Source organism: Kryptolebias marmoratus, linkage group LG18 (assembly GCF_001649575.2).
Source record: "Kryptolebias marmoratus isolate JLee-2015 linkage group LG18, ASM164957v2, whole genome shotgun sequence".
Lineage (NCBI taxonomy): Eukaryota > Metazoa > Chordata > Actinopteri > Cyprinodontiformes > Rivulidae > Kryptolebias > Kryptolebias marmoratus.
In genome coordinates this window covers 1399736-1424057 of record NC_051447.1, presented here as the reverse complement: position 1 = coordinate 1424057, position 24322 = coordinate 1399736, and the positions used below count along the sequence as shown (strand labels likewise).

Below are 24322 nucleotides of genomic sequence, written 5' to 3'. Positions count from 1 at the left end.
GAATTAGTGTTAGTAAGTGTTAAATTATTAACTCCAGCAGATTTGATATTTGACACTTTATAAGAGTTAAGGTACCAACTCTCCAAAAAGAGTTAAATTAACACTTTCTGGTGTGGACCCATATAGACACTTTAAAAGTGTTGAAATCAAATCTGACAGTGTTAATCTGGGCCTCCTGGATTTGCTGTGTATGGTCACGAGCTTTGGGTAGTGACCGAAAGAACAAGAACGCGAATACAAGCGGCTGAAATGAGTTTCCTCCGCAGGGTGTCTGGGCTCTCCCTTAGAGATAGGGTGAGAAGCTCGGTCATCCGGGAGGGTCTCAGAGTAGAGCCGCTGCTTCTCCACGTCGAGAGTGCCACTTGAGGTGGCTCGGGCATCTGGTGAGGATGCCTCCTGGACGCCTCCCTGGTGAGGTGTTCCGGGCACGTCCCGCCGGGAGGAGGCCCAGAGGAAGACCCAGGACACGTTGGAGGGACTATGTTTCTCGGCTGGCCTGGGAACGCCTTGGGATTCCCCCGGAGGAGCTGGCCCAAGTGGCTGGGGAGAGGGAAGTCTGGGTCTCCCTGCTTAGGCTGCTGCCCCCACGACCCGACCCCGGATAAGCGGAAGAAGATGGATGGATGGTTAATGTGTTAGGAATGGTTAGTTTGCAGTAGGAATTTTTAGACACATGGGTAGGGTTTGGAGCAAAGGTTACATATGACAAAAAATAATATTCAATGCAGGTTTAGATGTTAACAAAATGTATAGTTATATCTACCAAATTAACAGTATCTGGTAGAAAGATATTATATTTATAGGCCTCAGTAGGTTAAATAGATAATGTCTAGCAGAAATTATTAGCCTAAAGGAACTTTGGTTTGTAAAGTTTAACCCTTTTGTAACACTACTACAGTTTGGACACATTCTACTGCACTTTTGTCTAGTAAAACTGGATTTACAACATGGATTGATAAGAAAGATTTTATTTAACAAAAAAATTATTATAAATAGTCTGAAATGATAGACAAGTGGCCAAAGAAGGCAAGACTGAAGGATGAGTGGGCCATACAAGAAAAAAAAGCTTTTTCCAGTTAATAATATAATGAAACATTACAACATGCAGCTAACAAAAGTACTCATCAAAACAATGAAGGTTGGTCGTCAATGGGCAGAGAAGTAGGGAGTAGTTCAGGGGTTCATGTAAAAAAAGAAATCAAGTAAAAGTAATCATGTGTCATTGTTTTTTTGGGTACAGAGTAATTCTTTGTTATTTTTTTAACAAAGTTCATTGACTTGGATGTCATATTCTGCAGCCCATATTGTGATGGCTGTATGTCACCTCTGTTCATTGAGAATGAAAAAAGGTAGCATCGTTGAAATAACTCGTAAGTCTTTTTCAAGGCAGAGGATGGAAATAAAAGAAGCTGCAGGTTGTCTGACAGAAGGAGATATAAACTCTGTGAAAGAGGAAGACACAGGGGAAGAGAACAAAGAAAAAACAAGGTGGTGACAGTGGATGGAAGAAAGCAGGAATTGGTTCAGCCAGTTAGTGTTTACAAAGCTTTGGGAAGAGATTTAATGCAAAAAACAGCAGCAGCTGTTTACTATTGTTACCCTTTCCTACAGAAGTAGCACCTGGGTCTGGATGAGAAGATTTTGTGTTGAAAGTAAGAAGGACTCAAAGTGGGAGCAGGTGCAGAATGGAGAAAACACACAAACAACATGAACCTTTAAAGCTTATGGACAACTTACTGTGAAAAAAGACAGTGTGCTATGCGACACTATCTCTTCTTTACATTCGATTCATTCCAGATCTCTGAGATGGCTCAGAGGCTTGTCAGCTCTATGTAAACTTTAACTCCTCATTCCACCTCCATGGTTCATTGAGAAGTTTAATTTATTTATGTTCCAATGAGGAAAAATCAGCTGTAGCCACCATGTACAGTATTTTGTCAGTATTGTGATGAAAACAGAGACTGCATGGTAGCGCAGTTGGTTCACAGCATTTTTGTGAGTTTGCATGTTCTCCCCATGCATGTGTGGCTTTTATCTCCAAGCACTACAGTTTACTCTCACAGTCCAAACTCCTGCAGGTTAATTGGTGATTCTAGATTGGCCCTAGTGTGATAGTGAATAGTTGCCCAATCAGCATCCTGGAGTTAGGCACCAGGTCTTCGTGACTCTGAAAAGGATCAAGCAGGTACAGAAAATGGATGGATGATGAAAACTGTATCTCAGCATGAAACTTTGGAGCTTTTACTGTTAAGCTTCAGCGTTTTGAACTGCAAACCAACATGGCTATTCCACATTAAGTTGGCTTTGCCCATGTCAGTCAATTCTATTTTTATTTTTTCTAAATTAAACGTTTTCTAAATTTATGCTTCATCTATGTTAAAGGTCAAATACAAACAAACTTTCCCCTTCCTTTTTTTCCTTTTTTTTTTGTTAAAGCTCTTAGTGTTTATCAGTGTTAGATTACAGACCTATTGGTGTGAGGTGATTTCAAACCAGCTCTTTTAGCAGACTTTATTAAACACAATATGTGTGTTTAAAATCCATGACAAGGCTTCATGGATTTTTAAACACACAACGTGTGTTTAATAAGGTCTGTTTAGATCTCTCTTTAAGTGTCTTCTTTGGTAATGAGAGTTGATCTAAAGTTAGTAAAATCTAGGTTTAAAAAAGTGAAAAATTGAAAAATCAGTCAGTCATTTTTACTACAAAGAAAAATACATTTAAATCACTTTTTTATAACACTTTTCAAATGAAAGTGCTTAACAAAACAGCAAGATAGAACCATTCATGAAAATAAAAATCAAAAATATCAATACACAAAAACAAGAATATAAAATATAAAACTGACACAATAAAAATTCAAAGTAACTATAATAAAATCAAAATTAAAAATTTGAATTTTAAAAAGCTGAAAGGTAGAATCTCACTGGACTGCAACTGTTGTTTGACTCAAACATGTGGAAAAATAGACAAAAATTTAATTGTATTTTCACTGAATTTATTGTGTCTGCAACCAGCAAGATATGAGGCCAAAATTTGTGTGGACACTTTTTGAAAAATCACATATTTCCACATACATGGTTTGTAAAACTATATTCTTGGACGTGCACATTATTTTGTTGCCCACTCCTGCCTACTTAGTACCTGCCTTGGTCTGCTTTGTACTCGCCTTGGCAGCTGGCCATCCTCGTGTTTAAGATTTATTTTACAGGAATAAACATTAGAACTGAAGATTTGTGAAGAAACTTTTAATAACTATTATTGATCATTGTCATGTTTTTAGAACCAGTGAGGTCCTACATTTGAAACCAGATTTTTACCTGTACTGTACAAAAAGACTCATAACCATTTTTCCCCCCTCACTTTCTGACATTAAATCAGACTAAGCATTTCCTGTTTTAGGTCAGATATGATTGCCAAAATTATTTATATTTGCTAAATGTCCAAAAAAATGAATGAGAGGTTTTTATTTGGACAATTTTATTTTTTCCTTCCACAAAGTGTGCATACACAAAGAATTACTCTGCCTTTAAACAATTTAGGAAAGCCTAGTTGATGATCCCATGGCTTTGGAACCTTTTGATAAGTTAGCTGACAACATTTGAGTTAATTGGAGACACACTTGTGGATGCATTTTGAGGCACAGCTCAAACACTGTTTCTTTGTGTGACATCATGGAAAATAAATCAGCCAAGATATCAGAAAGAGAACTGTCAACCTCCACAACTCTGGTTCATTCTTGGGTACCATTTTCAAATGCATGAAGGTGCCATGTTCATCCATTTAATCTATTATACACAAGTATAAACACTACAGGAATGTCCTTACTTCAAACCGCTCATGAAGGAGACAGGTTCTGTCTTCCAGAGATGAATGTGTCATAAGAAGAATTTCAAAATAATTCTGAATTCACAGTTGTTAAAAATCCAATTGTTTAAAAATTGATCATGAAACAAACACTCATCTGCTCCTTTTGTTCATTTTTGAATATCCTTGCTCTAACTTCTGCTCCGCCTTGCCTTGCTTTGCCACTCAGTTGATGCTTCAGCCAGCCGTTCAGGCCACTCCACTGTTAATGCTAGGAAGCCTTTCACCTTACAAGGTCTTTCCAAGAGGAGGTCTCTTCCTGCAGGTAACTCAAAAAGGGCTTTTATTAAAGTCTTTATCATGAGTATCATCATCGTCATCATCATCATCACCAGTGGTATCTCTGCCATCATTATCCTCCTCGCAGTCTGCTCCTTTCTTAATCATATCAGTGTCAACGTCATCCATCGTGTTTTAGTTCCTTGCACTGCAGCTAATTCATTCAGATTTTATGACAGATAAATGTCTGCAACTTCTGGCAAAATTTATGGAATCAGTTGTCTTGAGGGATGTATTTTAAGCTTTGTAGGCGAAAAATCCCAAGCATGTATACTTTGGCTTTATAGAACATACCTCTAAGAACTGTTTTAATTCTTGCCATTTTTTATTTGTATGAAGTAATTGTTAAAGTAATAAAGTAATAGTTTGTTTCAAAGCATTGCTATTTGTACTTTGTGCAACCTTTTTTGGCTTGAATTTTTGAAACATGAACTTAACTACAGAAAACTTTGTTTTATAGAAGTTTACAGATCAGCTTTGCCAGATGAAATCTTGTCATGAATTTTATTTTTAAATTCAACCATAAGTTTTAAACAAAACTGAGACCTGGACTGCTTGTTAACATGACACATGATTTACATAATTCCTGTAAAATAAGTTTAAATGCTTCTTACTCTGTGAGAAAATGAAAACTATCAGCAAATATGCTTTCCTTTGACGGTTAAAAAATGTCCTTCTGTGTATTTCCTGTAGAAGATAACTTCCTTCTCCCATGGTCCACACAGCCCTACATTATTAGCAACAGTAGAAATGTTTTTATCCTCTAGTTTTTTAGTTATCTTTTGTTGCTGTCAGGTAGAAACCATGCATTTCTAAAAACATAACTTTCAGGAAATTAAAAAAAAAACGTTTTTGTTTGAAATTAGAATGACACAAGCTCTTTTTGACACTTTTTATTGGCTAGTCATCCATACAATCACAAGGTGATTATTAAAGTTGATTATGCAAAGAAACATGAAAATTATGAAAAATGGAATCAAAGGTTTTGCTTAACAGCAATGCTTGGTATATGTCACTAGACCTGCACCAAACTTTAGTTCTAACATTTGTCATGATGGTTGTTGAAAATAGTGAAGGAGATTATGGCTCCCAAATGGCTCCTCACAAGCAGTTCTTTTTGATAAGTGGTGCCAAAACCATTCATATACCAGAAAAGAGCAGTAATTCTCATCACTTGTAGAAAGGACCTAAATACAGTTTTAAGGAGTCAGGTTTTAGGTAAAGACTAAGTATTACTTTAAGGACAAAAACCCATAACAAATCAAGAACAAGTTCAGGCAGCAAGTTTGGTAGGCAATATGGCAAGGAGCCCAGAGAATCTGATAGTGGACTGAAGAAAATGCTGATGGACTACAGGAGATAAGGAAGAAGTTGAGCATCATGAGGACATCTAAAAATTAGAAAAAGAACTTCAAAAACGTAAATCAACCCCCTACCCCAAATACACAGAGAAACACAAGAAGATTAAGCTGTTGAGAGTAATACCACAAAAACAAGGTAAAACGCAAATTGCGACATCTCCTTGTCAACTGGAAACTGGTGATATATCTCTCTTCCATCCAACCATATACAGTTCACGACTGCCTCTCTTCAGCCTAATGAAAACTAGTTTTCTTCTCTTTAGCGACTAATTAAGATCTACACTCACCGGCCACTTTATTAGTTACACCTGTCCAACTGCTCATTAACGCAAATGTCGAATCAGTGCTAAGGGCCGGCTCTTGTCAGTCAGATGAAAACACTCAAACAGGTTTATTTATGTATGGTGGACGACATACAGAGAGCCTTAAAGACAATTAAGAACTAACATCAGAGTCCCAGGTCCGAACGGGAAGCTCTGAACAAAAGTTCTATCTTCAAAGTCCACACAGGAGCAGGGCTGTAGCCACACTTTAAAAAATACTGAGGTCAACCACTCATTATCCCCCTGCACATCAGTTACAATGAAGACCAAAACTTAATTAAAATGGAAGCATTTAACGAGTGACTTGAATGTGTATATGACATGTATTAGTGTGTGTTTGTAAATCCATGGGGATCGACATTATCTGAAGCAACAGAGGACTCGGGGCACAACTATGACGAGTCACTGAAATTACATGAATTAGTTTATATGAATGCTGATTGTTCATGCTGCACAAACACATTCAAAACACAAGATTTTAGCATAGATTTTACCTTTTTATCAAATACCAGTGAGGTGTTGTAGTTTTGGAGCTGGACAAGTTCTAGTGTGGTCCAGATATAAAAAATGCTAAAATCCCTCTTTATTGGAGGTTTCACAAATCAAATTAAGGTTTCATAGATCACACACTTGATTTTAAATGTTCTGCAATCAGTGCAGAATAATCTGGTCCAGGTTTGAAGTGTCTTGGTGTTGTAGTTTTTTAACTAGAATAGATTAAAGATGCTGAAGGCAGTGAAAAATTAGGTGGAATCGCCATTTAGCCATTTTCCGAATCGGAAGCTGCAATCGGAAACCAAAATCAGCTTCGTGGAATTGAAGGACAATATTTCTAGCAACTTACCTCGGTTGTGTTTCACTGTAAGTGGCACTCTTCTTCTTCTGGTCTTTATTTTAGCAGTAAGGTGTCATGAGAGGTGATGACGGAGGCGAACCCAGAATGCAGACTCATTGTAGAAATAAAAGAAATTTATTTAACTAAAGCAAAAACAAAATAAAGGCTGTCGTGGCGGCAAAAACATAAACATAAGCTAAATCCAAACTAAGGCAGAAACATGAACAGGATCGGGACCAGGAACAGGCAGGACGAAACACACAAACAACTAGCAGCAATAAACAAACAACAATGAACCAGCAGAGTATTGACAGAAATGACCAGGTTTTAAACACTGAGGATGATGAGGTAAGTGTAGACAGGTGACGTGATTACAAAGTAGGGACAGGTGTAGGTGGGTGTGGCAGGGAGACAGAGAGAGAGAGAGAGACTGAGGAGGAGCAAATGAAACATGAAACAAGAGACGAGACAGAAACCAAACACAAACCAACAAACTAAATAAAAATAAAACAAAACCACAACACGGAAAAAGCCCAAATCACCACATAAGGTACAAAAGCTGCACTCTTCTTTGCAGACATTGAGTTTGGCTGCAGCTGCACACAGTAAACTCCTACAGTAAACTGATGGAGCTATGCAGAGAACCACGCCGTTCAAAAGCGTTGTTTTTTTGTTTCGTTTTTTTTTATAATATACACAACAGAAAAATACTGGGGTCCGGACATTCGGATGGTTGGGTCAGAATTTGGCATCATCTACATGAAAGCATGGATCCATCTTGCCTTGTATCAATGGTTCAGGCTGGTGTTGGTGGTGCAATGGTGTGAATATTTTCCTGGCACATTTTGGACCCATTAGTACCAATTGAGCATTGTGTCACATCACAGCCTACCTGAGTATTGTTGCTGACCATGTCTACTGATCATAAGTAAATGAAACTCAAAAAGTAATTGTTGGATGTACATCTAAAACCTCATTAACATTTGGAGTCAACCCAATTCATGATGGCCACCACAGCTAATCACAGCTGTCCTTTCTCACTTTGACATGAAAGGCAGTGGACAATATGCATTACTTCAAGGAGTGATAAGCCTTTTAGTTTCCTTATGTCATGATTTGGCATTGAATGTTTTGTTGTTGCAAAGTTTGTATTTTCATTTTTCTTTGCATTGTTTCAGAATATACATGGAGAGCATTGATGTACTTATTTGTTGTCACTACTCCATAAAACTAAGTTATACATTAAATAATAACCTTTTTTTCTGCCTTTGCTACACTATCGCTTACTTTGTTCATTCAGTCTGTTTTCTTCTGCTTCATTTTTTCACCTGTTCTGTCCCTTTACTCCTTTTTCTTCTCAATGTGTGAATTTTCTTGTCTTTCTTCGTGTCTCCTCTTTCTTCTGTCGCTCTTCTTTGGCTGTAGAACCCACTGTTAAGGAGGCAGAAGTCCCCCGCCGCTTCTCTCTCACTTCTTCTCTTGCCTCCTCTTCCTCCTCCTCCTTGGCCACGCGACGTACAAAAGGTACCCATTTAACCCTCAGTCTTGATGTCCATGCTTGCTGTGGTATGTAGAAGATATTCCAACAGAACAGGTGCACAGAGAATGAGATCAAAAAACCTATAACCATTTCAGGTAGTTCAACCTTTTTTGTTTTGTTCCATGTAATCTCACACAAGAACATGTAATATTTGAGTTGATCCACAGTAATTTTACAATGGTCATAAAAACTGTTGAGGGCTTTCCAGTTGTTTGCATTCTGAATCCTTTAAAGTGTTGTAAAATGATATTTTAAAGAATACAGACTTGCTCAGATAGATAGATAGATAGATAGATAGATAGATAGATAGATAGATAGATAGATAGATAGATAGATAGATAGATAGATAGATAGATAGATAGATAGATAGATAGATAGATAGATAGATAGATAGATAGATAGATAGATAGATAGATAGATAGATAGATAGATAGATATTGTCACATTATAACCACAAACTTCAAAGTGTTTTAATGGGATTTTATGTGATAGAGCAAGACAAAATATATCGCTGACCTGTCTGATGTGTTTGTTGGGCTTCATTATGCTGTTTGATTACTAATATTCTGTAATAAACCTCTGAGGCCTTCACAGAGCAGCTTGATTTATACTGAGATTAAATTACACACTTTTGATCTGAGGGCTGAATACAAATGCATGCCACACTTTTCAGATATTTACTGTAATTGTAAAAAAAAAAAAAAGAAGAAAAAAAACTTTGAAAGCCACTTCTAATTTTTTTTTTTTTTTTTTTTTTTTTGTCTTCACAATTATGAGCTACTTTGTGATGGTCTATCATAGGGTTCCCAAATAGCAGACTGCAATCCATATCTAGAACCAATTGAAATTTTATTTGAACCCAAATGTTTTCTTTTATATATTATATATATTGCTTGGGGCCACGGTAGATTGGTGGTCAGTGCCCCAGTCTTTTAATCTTGAGGCTGCTGGTTTGAGCCCAGGTTGTGACAAGAAAGACATGTCATGTGAGTTAACTCGCTGTGGCAACCTCTGCAGAAGGAAGTAGCTGAAAAGATAAACAACAACAAATTATACATATTGTGTGCACACAATTTCCTGCATTTACAGAAATTAATTTTAGACAAAGCAGCTTTTCAAGCATTTACGTTAATTCCCACATTTGACTCACAGTTCCTCTTTGCAGAGGAGTGATAAGCCGTGATAACATGTAGAGGTACAGGCCTGAAGAAAACTGGTATGGCTGTGTGACGTGCCCTGTCATGTGATGTGAATGAGTGCCTGTTTAATGGTTGTGTTTTCTTGCAGTTGATTGGCTGGAAAGGGTTTAAAAGGCTCAAGCCCCACCCACCAGGGGAAGGAGGTTCGGAGGAGTGCCCTGTGTTTGTGGAACTCTGAGCCTCGCTCCCGCTCCTCCTGATTGCTGCTACCTTTTGTTGGTTGATGACCTGTTTGTGTTGTTTGGTCTGGGGATCGTAGGCTAAGCTGGGGTTTCCGGTTTTTGTTTGTGGGGCTTGTGATCCTGTGAGGCAGGGTGAGGGGAGCGGCCCGAATCCGACGGTCAACTGCTGGCTGGTTCGTGAGCACTCCCACACTTTTGTTTATTTTGCCATGATTCCCTGTACCACTGTGTCCAGACTTGGGTAAAAAAAAAAGAAAACGCCTACAAAATCAGGTTGAATATATGTTGCTAAATGGCATTGCTGAACCAAGTTGCAGTGCATGGAGTTCACACAACCATTAAACAGGCACTTATTCACATCAAATGACAGGGCACGTCACAGGCTGTCACTAAAAGGGAATTTATATATATATATATATATATATATATATATATGGACATTTGCTGGAAAAAAAAGTCCTGGATGGCAAATCTTAAACGATATTGATTTTTGATGTCTAAAAGGAGCTGTAATGGATGTTCTTTGTGTAACTTTATGTGCTGTTGTTTTCATTTGTTAGTTTCTGAGTTAGTGTCTGGTTGCATTCTTTCTCCCTGTCCAGGTCCTCTGTCTGTTAGCATTAAGAGCAAGAGACATGAGATAAAGAGTGATCCCACTCCATTTGGTTATGAAGGTACAACGACTGCTTTTTAAGCATAATAAATGGCGTGATTTTTTATTTTAATTGTCTTCTTTCAGTTTCTGGTTGATGTTGGTTATTTTCTGTTTGCACTCTTGCCTCCTTTGTAATGTATGATGTGCTTTGTTGATTTGGGCATCAAATGAAGAAAGTTTCAGATAAAATGTTTTGCTGCATGTTTGTGGTTTGAAGTTCATGCTCTTTAGGTCACATATTTGAAGAGTTTGATATCCCTGCAGATACTTTGCGTGGTGCAGTGACTTCGGTTGGGAAGCATCAGAGTGTGGCTAGCAACAGGGCTACAGGTCCTGGTGGCACCACAGCTTTCCCTAGATCCACCTCCCAACCAGGTAATTGCAGGAACTCGGATTCTCCGGTTGTTTTTCAGCTGATTTGAAGGGGAATTGATTTAAGGTAGCCTATTTTGGAAAATAGAGAAGTTTTATTTTTAATGGGTGAATTATTTTAATGCGTAAAAGGCCTCTTCTTTATACATGATGTTTTATGTTTTCTTAGCTTCTTGCATAAAGCTTTGAGTCCAAAAAATACTGCAATATTAAATTGTTGCAGTTTCATTACAAAGCTTTAAACTGTACATGTACTATCTCACCGGGCTGCAACTGTTTAGTCTAATTTGAGACAAAAAAATTGCAAGTTCTGAATGTAAGACAGAAACAACAGACCTTTACTCACATTTTTGGCATTATAATTGTATATGCAAGTGTCTGGCACTCATCACAAAGAATGAATTATACCGTCTGTCACATGCCTGTCGACTTTTTGTGAAAGCAGCACTGCAGCAGATTGCTAAATTTCCTTTGTTTTGTCCCCTGAGACAGTTACCAGCAGCTCTCTGGAGATGGTCAATATTTCACACAAACAGCATTGTTTTTTGACAATCCAATGCTTTACATAATTTACATTTACATAAATATGGGCAGGTTTTTCTGTAAATGCTGCAAAATGCCTTATTTATATGTGAACAAACTGCATCAGCAAAGAGAGATGCTATTTGGTTTGAAGTGCAAAGCTCAGTTTGTGAATTACAGAAATTATCAAAATTTGAAACCGCACCCCCAAAATGGTGCACAATCATTCAATAAACTAGGGCCAAAGTGTAGTAAAAATTGCACAATTAACACTTGGACTGTCCTTTATGAGGGTATGCATTACTGTCCACCAGCACCAGCTGATGCTTTGCTTTCTATGACAAGATTGATTCAAACTCTACTCTTCATCTTGACGTGTACAATAAATAAGTTACTCCGTTCTGTTGCACATTTTGGTTGTTCTTAATTAGGGAATCTTTAAAAGACCTCCAGCTGATGCAGCACAAAGGTATCTAAATGACAGACACAAACACACACACATATATGTATATACATATATATAAAGTCACTAATCATGGCAGCACAAGAGCCGGCCCTTAGCACAAGAGCAATAGCGACGTCTGTCATACTAGGCAGGACCCAAGATGCAGGCTGTGTAAAGATGCCCCTGAGACAGTCCAGCACATAAGAGCAGGATGTAGGATGCAGGCAGGCAAAGCACGTAGAACGTCATTACCAAGTTGCTGGAATAGTGTACAGGAAGATCAGTACCGAATATGGACTGGAAGTCCCGCAGTCAAAGTGGGAGACTCCACTTAAGGTGGAGAATGGCAGGGCTAAGATCCTGTGGGACATCCAGACACAGACTGACAAACAGGTGATGGCTAATCAATCGGACATAGTGGTGATAGATAAGATACAGAAGAAAGCAGTGTGGATAGATGTAGCAGTCCAACACAACTGTAACATCAGGAAGAAGGAGCACGAAAAGCTTGATATATACCAAGGCAAGAAGAAATAGAGAAGTTGTGGAGAGTCAAGGCCTCAGTGGTACCAGTGGTCATCAGAGCACTTGGTGCTGTGACCCTCAAACTGGAAGAGTGGCTCTAACAGATCATAGGATCCAGAAGAGCACAGTCCTAGGAACAGCTAAGGTACTGCGTAGAACCCTCAAGCTCCCGGGCCTCTGGTAGAGGATCCAAGATTGAAGTGAAAGTGGAACTGCCCATGTGGAACAAATGGGGCGAAATGGAAGCTATATATATATATATATATATATATATATATATATGTTTGTGTGTGTGTGTGTGTGTATTCAATATATATATATATATATATATATATATATATATATATATATATATAAATAAACACATTAAATTAGCATTAACATGAGCTCAGGGCCCCACAGCCCTCTGCTGGCTGGCGGCTTGCTGCTAGCTGTTGTTTGACAGCCTGTTTCTGCCCAGCAACCTCCTGCTCACTATTGTCCGGCAGCCCACTGCTTGCTACTGTCTGGTGGAGTGTTGTCAAGCAGCATGCTGCTGTCTGCTAGCCTGCTGTTATCCTACTGTCTGACAACCTGTTGCTGTCCAATTTCTGTCTGCTGTCCGGCCCATTGCAGTCCAGAGGTCTGGTGCTGTCTTGCTCATGCACAGTGAGCTGGCCATGGGGTATGTGGGCAATTGATGTTTAGAGTAAATTTTGTATTTTGGAAGACCATACCCTCTTCATATTTAAAAAAAAAAAATCACATTTAGTCACATTTATAATTAGAGTTTTCACTATATTCCCAGACACTAGCTTTCAATACAGAAGGCAGTGTTTGTATGACTTGGTCAGCCATATTTTTAATGTGTCTGTGTTGTGTACACGCTATATCTTTTTAAATTGAGAAAGCTGCTTGGATGGAAGGGAATTGTCTTTAACCACTGAAAAGAAGTCCAGCTGTTTTGTCTTTTAACTCTTGGATTTACCATGTCCTGGATGACTGAGAATCTACATCAGTTATTACCTGTGTTCACACTTCAGAGTTCCATGTTTTGTATTCCTCAATGTGACATCATTGATGTAACCATCATCAATTTTTGACAATTTTAAATAAATTCAGAACCATTTATGTCCATGTTGCGATGCATCGGAAAAATAAATTATAACCCTCACCCCAATCCTGGTGCAGTCTGAAAGAGTTGTACCACATCAGGGCTTGGGATGTGGTGCGATCATGGACATACATGGTAATAACGTCATGGAAATGTGCTGCTGACATATAAAACATGGTAAGAGTACTCAGGGACATGAGAAATTGCTAGAAAAACCTATGTGATGAAGATTAACAGTGCAGCAGCATCATGATTGCCTCAACACTAAAGGATATTTTATATAAATTTGCCACAATCCAGCCATGTCTTAATAGGTCTTATTGGTCACCATAGTGGGATCATCATCCTGTGTGGGCATTACATCATTACATGAACTGCACAAAAGGTCTTTGCTTCTGAAAATAATTAGTTATTCCTGGTGAGAGTAAAACAAGCACTGAGTCACCATAGAAACATGCTCTGAGACTGTTTTACAAGCTTTCAGAATCATTCTGTGTGAGAGAAGTGTTTGGTTTTGGTAAACTGACGCACGTAGCTTTGATGATGACTTGCAATAAATTACCCATCTGCAAAGTGTGGGAATTTTTTCAGAGCACTATCACCCACAGAGCTAACATTAACTCTGCCCTTCTGACCCCTGCCCTACAGGCTGGACACAAAGGCGTCTCCCCTCCATTGACACAGAGGACTTTGAGACAATTCCCTCCAGTGCAGAGGAGTCCTCCAACTCTTCTGAGGATGAAGGCAACAATAAGAATGTAAGTAGCTGAAAATGTTTGCAACATTAACCCAGACATGACTTGGATCACTGTTGTACAGTATATGATAAAATTAAATTGAGTGAAGAACAAATAAAAAATACCATCCATCCATCCATTTTCTTTACTCGCTTCTCCATTCCGGGTCACAGGGAGCTGGTGCCTATCTCCAGCAGTCACTGTGGGAGAGGCGGGGGACACCCCAGACAGGTCGCAGTTCCATCACAGGGATACATAGAGACAAACTAGACAAACAACCATTCACACTCTCACTCACACCTATGGACAGTTTTTAGGAGTTAGTAATTAATCTAACATGCATGTTTTTGGTCTTTCAAATTCATTCAAAATGTGATTTTACATGTTCTTTTACTTTGAAAAATATTGATCAAAATGTCTTATTTGAGTTTAGCTGAATCATTTAGACTTCCATTTAAAGCTTCACATTTCTATCGCCTGCTGCAAAAGGGTGAAAATGTTTTTGACCCTGTCTGTGCGTGTGTTCATTTGTCTTTGTTAGCAAAATATCTCATGAATCACAGGACAAATTTTAATGAAACTCTCAGAAATTCTTCATTGGATGTACATTTTCAAATGATAAACTTTTGGAGTGAACCCTATTTAAGATAGCTGCCACAGCTAAGCAATCTTAACCAACTCAAAAATGGTTATAACTCAGTCAATTATACATATAATGAGCTAAAACCTGGTGGATAAGTGGCTGAAAGTCAATCCCAACATATACTTTAAGCACAAACTGATTGTGCAAGATTGGTTTTAAACACTTTGCCATTAACTATTAGAGTTAACTATGTCTGTCCATCAGAAAAATGTCTCATGAACCACTGAATGGATTTTGATGAAACTCTCAGAAAATATTTAGTGGATTTACATCTACAACTGATTTACTTTTGGAGTCACCCTGATTCAAGATGGTTGCCACACCAAATTAATATTAGCAAACACAAGTATGGCTATAATGCAGTCAATTTTACACATGTTGGGCTAAAATTAGGTGTGGTAGTAGCTGACAGTCATCCTTAGCACATACTCCTAGTTCTAACAAATCTTGCGAAATTGCATGAAATTGTATGAAATTGTATGAAATTGCACCAAATGTCATTTTCAAGGTTAGCCCAAAAAAGCTACAACTCTGTCATTTCTCAACATAAGATGATCTAAAACTCTTGCACAGAGGGCATCAAACAGCATGCATTCCTTCAAACAAGGCTAGATGTTTAATTCAATCAGTCAACATCATCTCTCATCTTCTCTCCACTTTCTGTTCATCTCTACTAAGTCCTCTTTTAGTCAGCCTAAAATTAGACCCCTTCCAAACTTAATTATTTTGATGGACTTATGTCTAGTTAGCAGTTGGTACTGACCACCTGACATTTAGGAAATGAGGGAGAGAGGGAGGGGGCAGAGAATCTTACCTGCACATATCTAATGGATGTGTCAGCCTCTCTAAAGCCACTATACGTTTGTGACGTGCATAACAAGCCACACACACATACACTGTGCAGTCCAAGCCAAAGTTGTCAGGTTTTGTTTTGGCGGTGTGTTTCTTCTTGTATGAAGTGTTTTGTTTCTGGTTCCTTTTGGTTTATTGTCTTTGTTGTTTTCCTGTTTGTTGCCTGTTTATGTCATCATTCTATTCTCCTCAGGTTATCACTTGTTTCCATGCCATGCCCATCTACACCTGTCCCAAGTTTTCTAATTACTCCCCTGTGCTCACTTCCCCTGATTACCTGTCTTTAAAGCCTGGTCACCTTCTCCACTTCCTCGCCGGTTCATTCTTTCTGTTATGCTGTTTTTGTTGCTATGATCGTTTACATTGTCACGGTTTTGCCCATGCATTTGTTTGTTCTTGCTGCCACGTCAGCCTTTTGTTTTTCTTGTTTTGGTTATTAAAGAACCAGTTTTTATTTTACAATGAGTCTGCATATTGGGTTCACTGCCACTCTCTCCTCCTGTCATGACAAGAGTAAAGCAGTTCTGTTTATCCACAGACTAGGGATCTAACCAGTATACAGCACAGACAAATGAGATACTCAGGGTGCATTCACACCAGCCCTGTTAAGTCCACTTTAGTAGTTTGTTAGGCTAGAAAGTCCGGTTCGTTTGGGGAGGTGTGAATGTGCAATGGAACTGTGATGCAGACCAAAAAAGTGAACTCTGGTCCACCTAAAAACGTAGGTCTCGGTTTGGTTGAAGTGAATTCTGGCGCGGTTTGAATGCATATGTGAATGCAAGCGGACTGGAGACCACTCGAAAAGCAGGAAGTGGACTACAGCACAGGGTCTTCTGGGTAAATTCAACCAAAACAAAAGTGCGTTTCTACCACTAGCGGGAGAAACGGCTGGTGGTCAGACGTGGAATGAAGAGAAAGTAAAGGTCCTCATACAAATATGGTCAGATGAAAATGTATCACAGTTACTTATAACCACTCACAAAAACAACAAAGTTTTCAAGCTAATTAATGTGAAATTGGAGATGTTGTGATTTCCCTGGAGAGTTGCCCAGTGCCGCAAAAAACTTCGCCAACAATACATCAAAACATGTGACATGCTTAGGAAAAGTGGCAGTTCAGGAGACACGAAGGACAAGTTTCCTTGGTACGATGAACTACGTGGTGTTCTTGGCACTTGACCCACGAGGAGCCCACAACATGTTCTGGAATCCTACCAAGAAGAGCCTTTGACGGCATCCAATTTGGCAGTGAGCGGCTCTGAATCCACAGAGCAGGATCAAGACTCAGAAAAAACTGGTGAGTGGCTGACTATACTACGTGATAATGCTTGAGTAAACTTTTTCAATATAGACATTATGCTACATTATAAAACAAGCAGTTACATCTTGCCAGTTTGCATTTATTTGCCTCAATTTATTATAAACAGATAAGCCAATATGGATAATTTCAATGTATAACTGTGGTGACGTGTTTGTAACATTTTAATCAAGCAGATAAAAGCGCCACCAAATTCAAAGTTGAAGAGACACCCACCACAAGCTCCCTGCTGGATGAAGAAAGGGGCCAACCAAAGCTGGCTATACCTTGGGCTCAGAAAAGAAAGAAAAAGACAAAAACTGACAAGTTTCAGAAAATGTTTGAGAGCTACCTGGATGAAAAGAGAATGGATGAGGATGAATTCAAAAGAATGAAGCAGGAGTCCACCTCCTTTGAGAACTTCTTAAAAATACAGCAACAAGCTGAAGAAAGATGTTTCCAGTTAATGCAAGAACAGCAGAAGGCCACCAGCCAGATGTTCTTTCAGATGTCTAATTTTCTTCATGCTGCAATGCCCCAGTCCATGACACCAACTACCACACAGCAGTGGATGTCTCCAACTCCAGTCAGCCCCCCATTGTGGCCCACTGCATCCTCTCACAGCCCTCTGCACATACTCACCACACTGATAACTCACTTTCATTCATTTTCCACCAGCATAACATACCAACTACCCACCACACTGCACCTACACCAGCCCAAACCTCATCAAACCCCATCTCAGCATTCACCATCTTCTGTTCTAGGTGATGTCAACAAAGACTTCTTTGATTTGTAGTTAAGACAAAAGAAAAGAAACAAATGAACTATTTTGAAACATTTTTCTTTTTTTATGTATAAAAACAGTTTGAACAACTCAGAAGTTAGTCATAAATACATATTTTCTTAAAATATTCAGAAGAATGTGTACAAAAATGTTGAACCTTCAATGTTGAACTATTATTTGTTACAATGAAAACAAAGTATAAACAAGCAGTCTTTATTTTCTTGCAAAATTGCAGCATATAAACACTTGTCAGGTGCAAAGTCACAAAACTATATTTTGAAATTTATTAGTACAAAATTGTGTTAAAAAACACATAATATTAATTTACAAACGCATTACTGTGCCAAGTATGCACACAGAACATCCCTAATTTGCCCCCCATAGTTAGATTGATGGCCAATCTCTGGATCCCCAAAGTCGTCCACATAGTCTGCTGGCTCTTCATCTACCCAGTCCTCATTGGCTGTTTCACAGTAATTATGCAGAATACAACAGGCTGATATTATGTGGTACGTCTACATTGTACAGTCTTTCTATCCAGCCTGGGAACAGTGTCCCATTTTCACCCCTACTGGAAAAGTTAGCCAAAACCCTTGCATCATGAACTTTTCCCGGCCACTACACATTAATATCCCAGAATTCAATTTTGTCATCTACCACGCCTTGCAGAATAACAGAATATAATAAGAATAGACAGGCAGGTGAGCTTCCAAGGATGAACCCAGGAGGACAGCAAGGTGGACCGACTTGGAGGTGACCAAACTGCAAGGAGAGGCGGAGGACATGGAAGGTAAGTTTAACTAGTAGCAAAAATGTTTTCTGGAACTAGAGAGCTAACTGTTAGGTTACCACAGTGTAGAATTTACCCAACTGAAGTCTGTCCTAGGAACCCCACTCCTCGAAATTCTGCCTCCTGATTGCAGAAAAGTGGCACCAGCTGGAGGCTAACCTTGCCAGAACACACCCTAAGTAGGAGAAAGGTAGAACACACTCACACAGCTCAGCACACAACCCTGTGAACACAACAGGGTTTTAATATACAGAGGTTTCATTACCTCATTAATAGCAGTAACAACCTGTTGTGTGACACTACAGGCTATCGAGATGCCCACGCCAAACAGGTGGGAGATGGAGCGATACTCCAGATTTGTTGGAAGCCTCCACAGACATATTGCAACCTGCAGCTCAACAGGAAGTGGACTACAATATCTATTGTGCTGGCATGTCAGACGTGGTCGGAGGATGTCACTAAAATGCAGAAATTATGTTTTTGTCATCCTGAAGTTTTCTTGCCAATCCATTTTATTCCAGGAGCTATTAATGACTTCACACCAAGTTGATAGACACAGTTGAGCCCACATGGTCTTATAGGTACGAAAATACAAAGACATAGGTAGTAATAGCCTGTGTTATTGTACTATAGTAGCATTACCATTACAACAATGAAAAAAAATTAAATCACACTAAAGTGTAGAAAAATATAAAAATATAAGACTTCTATTGCATTTGAAGGTTTTACTTAATAATAGTTTTACATTAAATTCAATTTTGTTTATTTACATAGGGCCAATTCACAACAAATGTTGTCTTGAGGCACTTTAAAACAAAATCATTTTAATCACACATACATTACAACTGATCCTAGTTGTCAAACAGTAAACCTCAGTCAATTATTCAAATTAGAAAATAGAAATAGAAGGAAGCCACATTCAACATTGCTGTTGAATGTTATTTGTATTGTTTGATTCTGGATAATTGATTTGTTTATTTTTGTTTTTACGTGTAATGTAATGTTATTGAGCAATAATAGTAATAAAGTTACCCATATCTTCTATATACCTTGCATGATGTCTGTGTAAGGTGGACATCACTACTATGAAGTTGGATGCGCTCCTACTCAGAGCATGCCGCCTCATATGGAGCCGTCTCAGCCGCCTTCAGTGAAAAACAACATTCTCCATGTTCTTCTGCCTCATCTTCCCATCATGCTGAGCCCATTGTTGAGAAATGTTTGTTTGGAACATGTACCACAGAATAAACAGAAACCACTAAAACCACTAAAATTAGATGCCGCTCCATTTTTGTTTACTGTCCAGAAGAAGGAAGTTGCGCTCACTGTCTTCTTCAGAGGTTTTTGTGTTGTTTCCTTCAATAGTTCTTGGTGCAGCACCACCACAGGCGAAGGGGAGAACTGGTTTCACAAAGGGTTTGGCTCGATTGAGTCAGTGTAGTGTGAAAGCGAACTGCACCAGCTGAAAATGCAACAAATGTTGCAATTTTGGCCCTCAATTGAACTGAGTCTACTGGACTATCAGGTGTGAATACAGCCTCACATTTCTAGTTTGATTACATGGGATCATTTTTTTTTTTATTCTAAAAAGAATAAATGCTAATATCCTGTTTCAAGTTAGATTTATTTTCTGAGTTTAGAAAATGTATTATTTCACCTGTGGTCAACAATGGGTGTGCCTGCAGCGTGTTGATATTTTTTACACAATGCATGTTCTGCCTTTATAAGTTTTTACTCAGTAATAGTTAGTAAGCATAGGAAGTCATGCACTGCAGGTTTCTTGTGCTTTTCCAATCACAGCACCTATTATTATCCACCTCTAAACAGGTTTATTAACTTGATTATTTTCACTTCAACAAATTTAATACGGCCCAAACAGAAGAGTGCACTCACACAAATTACATATTAAAACAAGATCTTTGTTTCATTAACCTCCTAGGACATATGTGGACATCATTTTTCTCACAGACTGCATTATAAAAGATAAAAAAATAATCTTTGTTTTTACACTCATCAGGTCCAAATCAGTCCAAATAACTAAGCAAACTTCGGGTCTTAGGAGGTTAAGCAGGTGATACTCATTACTTCAAGGAATGCTAGTTTCACTCTGGGTAAAGTTAGTATCAGATGAAACCGCACCTGGACCCTGGATCAGTGTTGTAGTTTGGTGTGAAGATCTGTGTTTTGGAGCAGGTTAAATGCATAGATTGAAAGTAATTTCTTTTTGCAGGGTAACAGCAGCAGATACCGGGTCCAGCTGACCTACGCATCATGTGAAGCCAAGGACTTGTCTCTGGGAACCAGTGACCTAGTCCAGTTTCTGGAAGAAGCAGAGAATGGAAACTGGTAATTTTAAAATTTTAATTATTTTTTCTTCTTTTTAATTGTGGCACGACAATTCTTCCAGACAGATATTAGAGTCCTGTTCTTCCACCAACTTTTTTTGAAGAACAAGGAAGTTTTTGTTTTCTTTTGTGATCTGAATACTTTGGTGGTGTGGATGGACCTATGAGACTACCAGACTCTGCTACATGGGAAGTAGTCTGTCTAAACCAACATGCGTTTGTTACTTCATGGGCAAGATGTAAAACTAGAGCTGAGGACTCATGAGTGTCTATGTACAGCATCAGGCTAGAACCTTTAGCATGCTTTGGCAGAAAAAAGCAGAAGACAAACTAGTCTTAACTTAGTAATAAATAATCATGTTTAAACGATCATAATTTGTGATTGAATGTAGCTTTTGCTACTTAAAAACGATTAGATTAGAATGCCATCCCACAGCACTGTGTCACCAAGCTGGTGAGTAGTATGAGGAGGAGGAACTGTTGTGGTTGTGTATGGTTCTTTCACATTCTATTGAGGCCCCTGTTTGACAAACTAATGAATTCTTAAACTGCCAACTGTCTTAACTGTCTTGTTTCTGCAGACTTAAATCATTCAATCCAATAAATACCGAACAAGAGTCAGTGGCAGAATAAGTTGTTTGGCTTTGGCAGAGAAGATTGGACAAGTTTTTCACAGGCGCAACCCACATACTCAGCTTTCTTGCTCAACCCACATATGCATTTTCTTACCATATGTGGTATCATTTAAGAGGGAACAAGCAGGTTTTCCAATGGTATAAGATTTATTGTCAAGAAGTATTGCAACAAAAAAAATCAACTAAATGCAAATTTCCTTTTATTCTATGCAAAGTAAATAATTTGTGCTTAAACTATCTACATAAATCTGACTGTACATTGTGAATACCCCCCATCTAGTACTTGAAAAAGAAAGTCCATATCTTACAGTTCCAGAATTTTACATATTAGAATATAATATTAATTACTAATCTGGTCTTTACCAGTCTCAAAAAATATTTAAATCCAACCTCAAGTGTACAACCCCAGTAATGGTCTCTACACACGGGAAGCAACGTCATGCCCTCTCAATTTATTTCCTATGGAACAATCCCTTGCCCTCCTTCAGTCTAGTGACCAGCAAAATTTGTTTATGTGAAATTTTGAGCTTGTACACACAGGCAGGCAATGCAACAAAACAAAGTTGAAAAATGTTCAACTTTTGTTGCTGTCGCAACAAAAAACAAATCAGCCTTGGGGTCCACCATCAAATGATGATATTCACCATGCAGTTTCGTTGTCTGCAATATAGGATAAACCCATGATTGTCTTTTTTCTTTTGTAGAGGACACTTAACTGCAAGATTTATGTCAGTTCCAGTAAAATCTTCTGACTCTTCATCATTGCCATGTCTGACACGGACTGCTTTTAAAATGTCAAAATCCCTCCAATTTCATAAGCAATCAAATTTCTTTGGGACAAACCACGAGAGCACGATTCGCAATGCTGCCGTCGCTATTGCATCACGTGTTGGGTTTCACCCCTGTCATCTGTCGCTCTCCGTGTGGCGAGCACATAATGAGAAAATTGAGATGTTTTGTAAGATGTAAATAAAAACAAAATTCATAGAAGATTTTGGCAAGTTTACAAATCTAATAAACCCCTATTTTACTCATAATGAACAACCATTGGACAGATTTCAATGAAATTCTCAGAACCTAATTTTTGGATGTACATCTACATCTGATCAACTTTTGGACTCAACCAAATCAAGCTGGCCTCCACAAGTAATCAGCCTTTGCCTGCACAAAAATGTATGTATTCACCTCGGTCAATTTTATAGGAATCGAGCTAAAATTTGGTGTGGTAGTATCTCAGTCATTCATAAAACATGAGTCAAGCATAAACAGATCATGCAAGATATTGCAGTCTTGCATGAGATTATGCGGTATTTTCAGTGTTTGGCCAAAGTGCCCATAACTCATTTCTGATAAATTTTCATCTTTGTTTAAAAATCTGGCATGAAAGGCAGCAGGTGATAAACATTACTATAAGGAATGCAACGACTTCGGTTTTTATGGAGTTTTGATTAAGAATGGTCCACTTCTACATCGTATCAAACCTCATTTAAGAGTAGCATTGGTTAAATGTTCATGAATCGTCTACATGTGGTCCATAATAATCAGACAAGCACCACCACAAAAATAAATAAATACATTTTTAAAAAGCCCCATTTTCTCCCTGGAAAGATTGAAGGCTCAGTATGACTACTGAAGAATTAAAATTTCATTGACTACAATTTCACCATGATTAGGCAGAAGAAATCTGACAGACAAAAAAAAGAAGCAGCAGCTGTTCTGGTTAAACATCCTCCAGAGTTCATCTGAAAGATTGTTTTGGTTCTTCTTGGATTGAAAAAGGACTGATCCTCTGTTAGATGAAAGCCCACTTGCTTTAACTGTGCTCATTTTTCATCAGTTCATGCATATTTCAGTTCCTAAAACCGTCTCCTGTCGTCTTTATCTACTGCTGTTTAAAAGGTCTCTCTCACTCATACCCGCACTCTCCTCCACGAGGAACATGAAGAATTCATGAGTCTCCTCTTTCCTTGGATCCTTTTAGCTGGATCAACTGGAACTAGTAAACCATGCACTGATCTGTATAGCATACACAATATAACAAATGCTGTTGGAACATGAGGCAGGCTTCATGTTCATTATTGCCCGCCTTCGCCTTTCAGCAGTGGATAATGTTTTTACCCGTGTCTGTATGTGTGTGTGTTCATATGGCTGTAAACAAATATCTTATGAACTATTGAACAAAAATTAAAGACATTTTCAGAAAGTAATTATTAGATGTACATCTACAACTAATTGATATTTAGAGTCAACCTGTCTCAAGATGTCTGCCACAACCAACTGACCATAAAAACTCAAAAATTACTATAAATTAATTCGTTTTACATATTAAATTTTGTGTGGTAATAGCTGAGACTGATCCGCAACACACATTCTGAGTGCTAACAGTGTCACAGTTGTGTGTACTGTAGAGTCAAACCCAGAATTGCAGACTGACACAAGAAGCTTAAGTGAAAATAAAAAAGTTTAATAAAAACAAAGCCTGACAGGGCAACAAACTTTACAAAAACCGGTGGTTCAAGCAGGAGGAGGAACATGAGAAAGATCAGACAGTGGATGAAAGTATCAGTGATCCATTGAAGTGAAAATGGAGGTAGGCCAGCCATGAGGACTAAGGCTGATGTAAAGGTTGGAAACAAGTGACACAGAGGATTGTAAGGTTGTAGCTGAGAGTCATTCACAACACAAACTCCAAGTGCTACTCATTGCCCAAGACCTTTGCTTAAAACTTTAGCATTAATTGTTGGAGTCAACCCTGTTTGTCTATTAGCAAAATATTTCATTAATCATTGGCCAGATTGTAAAGAAACTTTCAAAAAGTGGAAGGATTTCTTCAACTGATGTAATATTAGCCAGGAGTCATTCACAACACATAATCTCTAATGCCCCTATTCCACTGGCTCTACTACAGAAGCCCCACTCTACTTGGCCCGGCTTGGCTTGGCTCCATAAAAAATGCATTGCCTTTCCATCGGCCAGTTTTGTCGGTAGCAGAGGAACGCCTCCTTGTGTTGTTGGGGGCGGGGCTGCATGCGGGGTGGG

General features: G+C 38.5%; 1 protein-coding gene across 15 annotated transcripts in view; it reads left to right on the top strand.

The window, feature by feature from the left end:
- mcf2l2 (MCF.2 cell line derived transforming sequence-like 2) overlaps positions 1-24322 on the top strand; it is a 143554-nt gene that overhangs the window by 109487 nt on the left and 9745 nt on the right. For 6 of the 15 annotated variants that reach the window (XM_037981149.1, XM_037981140.1, XM_037981143.1 and 3 more), the window contains 6 exons: positions 4037-4132; positions 8091-8189; positions 10189-10260; positions 10506-10616; positions 13847-13956; positions 20534-20649. In XM_037981149.1, coding sequence (XP_037837077.1) covers positions 4037-4132; positions 8091-8189; positions 10189-10260; positions 10506-10616; positions 13847-13956; positions 20534-20649 — 604 coding nt within the window. The other 9 variants (XR_005234393.1, XR_005234395.1, XR_005234394.1 and 6 more) reach the window with 9 other exon arrangements.